Source organism: Ptychodera flava, chromosome 9, assembly GCF_041260155.1.
Source record: "Ptychodera flava strain L36383 chromosome 9, AS_Pfla_20210202, whole genome shotgun sequence".
NCBI classification, from domain to species: domain Eukaryota; kingdom Metazoa; phylum Hemichordata; class Enteropneusta; family Ptychoderidae; genus Ptychodera; species Ptychodera flava.
Window position 1 is genome coordinate 26,825,043 of NC_091936.1, and position 8,567 is coordinate 26,833,609.

General features: G+C 38.6%; 1 protein-coding gene across 1 annotated transcript; it reads left to right on the forward strand.

Moving 5' to 3' along the window:
• Window positions 1-3,644: 3,644 nt before the first annotated feature.
• LOC139140507 (retinol dehydrogenase 16-like) lies at window positions 3,645-8,515 on the forward strand. The gene is made up of 4 exons (XM_070709812.1): window positions 3,645-4,381; window positions 5,596-5,854; window positions 6,447-6,610; window positions 7,281-8,515. Exons 1-4 carry the CDS (start codon window positions 4,048-4,050, stop codon window positions 7,505-7,507), a joined length of 984 nt encoding a protein of 327 aa, XP_070565913.1. The 5' UTR covers window positions 3,645-4,047; the 3' UTR covers window positions 7,508-8,515.
• Window positions 8,516-8,567: the final 52 nt, after the last annotated feature.

Here is an 8,567-nt window from a genome sequence, read left to right on the forward strand (position 1 = left end):
CAAGATTTCAAAAGAATGTAACTCCATTCTGGCTGGGTCAAATTTTCTGAAATTTCTCACTATGTTCTTTAAACAGTATTTAACAAAATAACTATTTCATTTGGCCATATAATTTCTTACATTTTGAATAAGAGGCATTTTAATTTTGCTAATCATGATTTTGATAACTTTTTTGAGTGTCAGTCTTTCATCCCCTGCCATTTGAGAATGAGGACAGATATTATGCAAAAAAAAATAATCATTTTATTCCAAGATATACTCGTTTCAACTGAAATAATAAATTTCAGGAAAAAGTATCGTTTTTGACTTAATTGTTATCATTAATACCAAAATTGAGGTTTTCTACCCTAAAAAGATATTCCCCCTTCATTCTTCAAGTAAACTATAGCTATCATACTATATTTTACAAATTCTCTGCTTTTTGTACAGTATACCTTGTCTTCTTTGATGACAAATATTGCTTTGATAAAAACTGTGTTGGTTACCTGCAGCTCCACCTTCAATGATATAGATTGTGTGTGGCATTTGTTATTTTCATGTACATAATATGATAAAGACAATTGGTATTTTTCAAAAAGTGTGGTTTAACCTAGCTCATATGATATTAGCTATGTTGAGAAAAATCTACATAATGAAACATAATGTATGAATTGGCAATTTTCATTACTGCTGTCAATATAGCTCTGCCTTGTACATCTCCCTTTCACCTGTAACATTAAAAAATCATATATTCACATTACTTGTGTTTGTTTTTTTGTACCATCTGCACTATCTGATATTTCTTGTTGTGTACTGAACAGACAAAAAATAGATACTCTCAACTGTAGGATTTGAGGGTGGATTATAGAATATAAATGCGTGATAGTGAAAAAGTTACCCCCTATATGACCCATTGAACCCTTGGTGCATGCTTTTGTGGTTTTCTGGGACTGGAGACAGCGACTGACACATTCAAGCTGTGCCTAGCTGATTTAAATAACTATGGAAGACCGGTCACGACATGCGACATGCGACCTGCGACTTCAAAACTGCGACCTGCGTCCCGCGAGTTTGAAACATGCGACCTGCGACTTCGGCATTTAGACCTAGGTGTAATAACCTGCGTATGGAAGACCGGTCACGACATGCGACATGCGACCTGCGACTTCAAAACTGCGACCTGCGTCCTGCGAGTTTGAAACATACGACCTGCGACTTCGGCATTTAGACCAAGGTGTAGGCCTAACCTGCGACTTCACAACAGCGACCTGCGTCCTGCGTGTTTGTCAAACTGCGATATCAGTCTTGATTTGTTCGCACCATTGCTCTGAACACGAGCCTGAAAAACACGAGGGACACCATTGCACTATATTAAAACAGCCGGTTTACCGCATTCTCGCGACCAGAGCATTATTTTCGCACCGCTGGCCTACGCAAAAATCGGCCAGCGAAAGAATTCAGCCAGCGATAGAAGTGCATGAAGCTGTGACGGTAGAGAATTCCACAAACGAAGAGCACAAATTTATTTTCCTTCTTTATACGAAAGGCAAACCGATCTGAAATAATGCAATAGCAATAGGGTTTTAAACGTCTACATCAGTGTTTAATAGTTTCTGGAACTTTTCTGCCTACATGATCTAAAATATTATATACACACAAAAAATAATATGTACATATTATAGTATGTACATATTAGGCTTAAAGACTGAAAATAGGATTGTAGGAGGGTTTAATTATGTCCTGTTTTACAGTTTTAACTCGCGTTATCTATAAAGAACTTGAGTCGGTCTCTGGCTATTCATGGTTAGCAAATATGTTTGCACTTCTGTCAATATCAGTATTATTTTAACTGCTTTACTTTGCATAGTTATTTGTGTAGACAAATGTAGTCCGAAGTTAACCAGTAAGAATATTTTTATTTTTCCAACTGAACAAAAGTTGGATCAATTCGATTTTTTGACGAAAAGTAAAAATGAAATTAGACGAAAAGATGGCAACATCCGATGATCAATCACTAGAGAATTGGAACAAAACTGGAAATGTTAGAAATGAACGACAATAACTGAAAATTCGAATGTTTGCAATGACACTGACGCAGTTATGATACAGGGGGGACAACTGATGAATTAAACAGACAGCTAGATGGTTATACCACAGTGAAATTAGGATAAATACCAGAGATTTCTAAAAATCAAAAAGTTTGTCGATAACATAAGGAAAGAAGCGAGGTAAGGCAGACGAAGAATATCTAAAATAATTTGAAATTATAATATAAACATATAAATGCCTATCACGTAGCATATTATTTTCCATGCATTAACACGGACTGTCAACATTTCCGTCATAAAATTATCTCTCCAGATGAAAATGAGTGAACTGGTGTGTACATGAATTGAGTTTTGCCAGACTTGGTGAACGATTTACCAAAGCAAAGCAGCGAAAGCAATGGCTTATCAATTGATCGATGTTGAACGTTAAATCTCCTTTCCACGTTTTACCCTTTGAGCGCTGTAATTTTCTCCCACCAAAATTTTAGTGCAAAATTTTACCAATTGTATGATTTTTCTGTAATTTTTTGATAATTTTGGACCAAATCGACATCACATTTCATTGGCTACAGGTTTTTCCCAATTTTTTTTGCAAAAATTGGAGAAAAATTGACAGGGGTTTATTATATAAAGGGGACAAAAATAGACTTTGGCGCTCAAAGGATTAAAGTTCACGCAAGACGCCTCCAATCTAATACTGAGGAAAACCAGGTGCAGCCAATGATCGATGCACTTTTAAAGGGGTCCTTACTATGATAAGATATATTGTACATGACAAGTAATGTGAACTGACTAATTTTAAGTCAAGAGGGTAATTAATTAGCTGTTCATAATTTGCCCTCCCACTGAACTTTTTCAAATTACCCGGCCGCACTCAAACTTCATTTTTACCCACTCCCCACATATTTTTGCCTGTTTCCCCTCCCCACTGTGAATGTTTTAAGCTCCCCTGCCCTGTGGCGAAAACAAACTTGCCGGTTTCCCCTGCCTTGGAAAAAATTCCCCTCTATATTTTGTCATTCCATTTCCCCTGCGGACATGTAGCTACCCTACCCTGTGATGGAAAAAAACTGTTGATTTTGCCCTGCCCTGAGAAAACAATTCCCCTGAAAATTAACATTCCCAATCAGAAACATACTGCAGTGGCGTTCTATTTGGTTTCAATCTCGCAGTACATAGAGTGAGATTTGGGGTCAATCGATAGGCTAAGCAGTCTGGGTAACCTTTAAAAGGTATAAGTACTTGCCCTCTGTCCCCATCCCCGGAAACACTATGGCTGAAATTTCCCTGTCCCCCTTTTAAAAGTAGCTTCCCCTCTCCTCGTTTTTCTGTCCCCAGGACAATAAACCAATATCTGCCCTGCCCGACAAAAAAAAACTAAAATTTGCTCCCCTGCCTCCTAAAAATATGTCCCCTGCCCTAGTAAAATTAAATTTCCCCTGCCCTTAAAAAATGCTTCCGGAATAGCTTTTTCGATGAATAGCTCCGTTGGCTGCACCTGGAAAACACCATGAAACGTTACGTGTTGTTGTCGCATGTCGCAGTTGTGAAGTCGCAGGTCGCAGTTTGACAAACACGCAGGTCGCTGTTGTGAAGTCGCAGGTATGGAAGACCGGTCACGACATGCGACATGCGACCTGCGACTTCAAAACTGCGACCTGCGTCCAGCGAGTTTGAAACATACGACCTGCGACTTCGGCATTTAGACCAAGGTGTAGGCCTAACCTGCGACTTCACAACAGCGACCTGCGTCCTGCGTGTTTGTCAAACTGCGATATCAGTCTTGATTTGTTCGCACCATTGCTCTGAACATGATTTTTATTGTATCAGTGGCGGCTAGCGGTTCGCCTGCATTGACTCTAGAGCCTGTGGTTTGGAGTGCTTGCGGAGGGGTCAAAGGAGGCGATTACAGTTTGAACTTTGAACTCTCAAGGTTTGTAACTTGACTTGTATTGTATATTGAGGGACTGTGATTGTATTTAACTTGTCCCTTCCTTGATGTGTTGCCAACAAAATCATAATGCTCCATTACATCTCCTACATTCTGTATTTTGTGGCATTCGTTGCCATCTACCAAGCTGTTCAATGGATAGTTCGCAAACCACGGATCTCCGGACTGACAAGCAAGTACGTGCTGATCACTGGTTGTGATCATGGCTTTGGCAATATGCTGACTAAACGGCTGGACAAGGCTGGGGTCAATGTGTTTGCTACCTGCCTCACAGGAAAAGGCAGTAAGGTACTGGACGAGGAGACGTCCACAAGGGTGAAAACCCTCATCATGGATGTCACCAAGACGGAAAGTATCCGGAAGGCTTTCCAAACTGTCAAGGATCTACTGCCTCAGGGAACAGGTAAGTCTATGAAAATAAGACAGTCAATTGTGACCTCTGTGGCATAAAATATTAAAATATGAATGGTTTAATTCTTTCACCAGCATGGTTGGCCCAAACCCATTGTTGCCAATGGTGATAATTGCAGACCTGTTTACAGGGGGTTGAACTTGTTACAGACATTCTCAAAGTCAGAGAAAACTTTCTTACGTTCTCAATTTTGCGATGATTTTTTATTTATAATGCTGTTTTGATAAAATTAGACAAACAACCAAAATGAATTGATAATATTTGAACATTTTTATCTTGCCAGATTGTTCATCTTCACATGGTTTTACATTTTGCTACGACTAATTTTTGAGTGGGGAAATCACAGACCACTTACAAGTGAAAAAATGTACCAATATGGCAGACATGGAATGCCAAATTTCAAAATTTATTACCTCATATTATAATATACTTAGGCCACTTAAAGAAAATTCTTTGTTTGCCGTCCTTGGCTTTTTGAAAAGCTACCAGCCAGCCAGGGAAAAAAAACAAACACCGATAAAAACACAAGTGTATAAACATAAGCTCAGTTTTTATTTGATTTCTTTTGGGAAAATATTTTTATTTGTAAAAGTGTTAACATTGTGTTTGTTTTCTTAATTTTCTCAGAAACCTAGAAGCACGCGGACGGCAAACAAAGAATTTTATTTAAAGCGCCTCAGCTGTAATCTGGCAATCTGATTGGCTGCAGCCGGGGTTTATATTCTCAACAAGAAACAAGACCTGCTTGCTGCGTAACATTTTTAAGCTTGAGCAAATTTCAAGTTCCAGCTTGAGAGTAGACTTGCTATAAGTCTCTGGGCATATAGTATCAAAACATAAAAAATTGAAGGACTAAACAGCAGACTGTCGGGCTAGTTGAGTAGACCATGGGGTGATCACCTTGCTTGGCCAGCCAGTAACTCAGCTGCTGAGAAAAGCCAGGCGACTGGGGGCCAGTCTAAGCTTGAGAGCTCAACGGACCATAACGTCGAACAAGTCTACGGCTTGAGAATGATTTTGATTGTTAAATTTTAGTCTGGTGCTTCTCAATGAACCCACAAATGAAGAGTTTGTATAAGCAGCGACAGCAATGAAACAACAAATATGCTAATTTTCACCCTAGAGGTCTTATATCTATAACCAAACACCCTCACTTGCCACTTATAACCTCTAAATATTCCTTATTGTCTTCTACAATACACCAGGTCTATGGGGTCTCGTCAACAATGCTGGCATTTCTGGTTTGTCGTGTCCTTATGAATGGCTCCAGAAGGAAGATTTCCAGCATGTACTTGACATTAACATACTCGGCATGATAGATGTAACCAATATTTTCCTTCCACTCATCAAGCAATCCAAGGGCAGGGTTGTCAACATTGCCAGTGTTCTAGGCAGGATTGCAAGCCCAGGTGGTTGTTATTCAATTTCAAAATTTGCGGTGGAGGCTTACTCAGATGGGCTTAGGTTTGTTGTCATTCTTTTAAATCCCTAACTTGAGTGTTTCTTGCTCATATTTGTCGCACCCCCCATCCCATAACTTTCATGTGTTGTACAACTGCGCAATTGAATCAGCTAGCAGAGAAAAAATTTGATTGTAAGTGATAATTAATGTTCACTGGGCTATCAAATCACCTCTGGAAAGCCTAGTAATTGTTTTCTTGATTTATCAAAATCTGAGCATTGTTGAAAAGTCAAATATGAATCATTATTGGTAACAAAATAACATTACAAAAAGACATTTTCACTGTAATTGGCCACCTGTCACTAAGATACTACCCGGTATGAACTGTGTGTGAGTGGTAGCTGCATGTGTTCGGTAGACTTCTCACCGGTAAAAAAGTAAATTACAGTGACTAGCCAGGGCAACTTACAGAGAATTTCTTAAATCGAATGTGTAAGATAATGAAAAAGCATTCTGAAAATCTGCCAATGACAGGAAATTCCATTGGCGTGACTTTCCAAAAGTGAAAATCCGTCACATTTTCACATCCAAATTATGAAATCAATGAGCTTACGCTCCAGTGAATTTTTCAGCCAACTGTTGTATTCCTTTCAGGGCAATGCTCCGTCCATTCGGAATCCGGGTTCAAATAATTGAGCCAGGATTTTTCGAGACTAACATTTTGAACGAGGCCAGCCTGTTCAGGGGTCTGGATGAGAAATGGAATGCCCTTCCCACCGACATCAAACAGGAATATGGACCAGAGTACTTGAGTGAATGTAAGAATGAAGTTTCTTTGTTTGATAAACAAAACACTTAAATGAGTCACATTATTTCAGATACACACACCAGTAATGCAGAGTTTAATCAATGCATGAAAAGTAATCCAATGTACATTACTGTGGACATAGTGATACACGTTATGCTTTTTGCATGAAATTTGCTCAATACTGTCTTATTTTTTTGTGTGTGAAAAAAGTCAAGATATACTTATTTCAGTTATTTCCATATTTGATTTTAGAGGTGCTTTGGACTTGTTTATAAGTTCCAGGAAAATCTTTTTCGATAACATCATAATCTCTTTTCTTCATCACAGCCGTATGACATGAAAGTCTTAATTACTGAGCTTGATTTCTCCAAAGGGGGGTTAATACTGCAGTTCACAACTATCAAGTCAAATTCAGTAAGAAGTCCATATTGTTGACTAACTTACAATTCAAACTAACAAACAAGTACAATTTGATTTTGTTTCCCTTTGAATCCCAGTCAGCAATTACACTGACAGTTCAGAGTTTTGGATTCATAGTGTGATATTTGGGAAATGTTCTTGGCAGAAAACAGACATTCCAGTGAATTATACTTGGTATTAAAAAAAACTTTGGCTGCCTTGACCATATCAAACTTCATCAATTATAGTCTTACGCTTGATGACTTTGTCTCCTATTCCAGGGAAAACATTCTTGATTGACGGTTCAAGACGGTTTATGTCACCACGCACTGACAGAGTAATCAACGCTCTGGAGCACGCTCTGACGTCATGGTGGCCGCGTACCAGATATGTTGTTGGTCCAGACGCTTTCTTCTTCCTGATTCCGCTTTCGTTCATGCCAGCTGCGGTGACAGACTTGCTTGGTGGGAGACTTGGGAAGTTTCCCATTCCCGCTGCGTGCAAATGAACTGTGTTTGGTGATCTTGCCAATGCATCTTGATTGAAGGCTACCATACTTTCGAAAAACCACCATGCCTACGTTCTGGTTATTGACAGATGTGTTTACCGACTACTGCATTGTGATAATACCTGGTTAATGTTCTATATGTGATAAACCGAAATATATATTGATTAGGCTGTCGTTGAATTGTTGACTTTACAATACTCAACATTGCACAATACCTCGACTCAACAACATAATGACAGGGAAATCCATGAGTGAACCTCAATGAAGACAATTACAACCCTTTTCAGAATTAGAGCGCAAAGCCACTGCAGTGAACTGCAATAAAACTGCTTACACTAATTAGTTTCAGCTGTAGCCGTGGCCACTTTGGTGTTGAACAAGGCTACTTGATAAAGACCAAAAAGTCTGCTTGTACAAAGGCAAAACTAGCTCTGTCTGAGGCTCGAGTTGTAAATGAGAGTTTACGATTGGCACCCTGTGTTCAAGATTAAGATACAATGTAACATTACCATGCACAGGTCCATGTACAAATCTTTTCTATTTCAACTTCCCCAGACAAACTGTCTGCATGGGACATACAATGTTGTCGACTTTGCCAGCTGGCTACAGCTGAAACTAATTTGTGTGAGCAGTTTTATTGCAGTTCACTGCAGTGGCTTCGCGCTCTAATTCTGAAAAGGGTTGTAATTTAATGTATGAAAACAGGGTAACTCATTTGTAAACCTCCAAAACTGAAAATTCAATGGAAAATTGGTAAATTATCAGTACTACTATATTTTAGAAGTATAAAAATAGATGTCTTCTGCACAGATTATTCATGGATATTATTACATGAACTATAATACCCTGATTTTCACCACTGTTGTATTCACTACATCTCCATGTAGATCTTTCTTGATAACAGGAAATATTGTAAATTCTTGTTTAATATCAAATTTTTTAGGATATTCTGTACGGATTACAAAATCGGATGTTTAACAATGCAATAAAGACAAACTTTACTGTCAATCTAATATGATTTTTGCTTCTTATCAAAGGAACTTTGAAAAATGTGAAATCA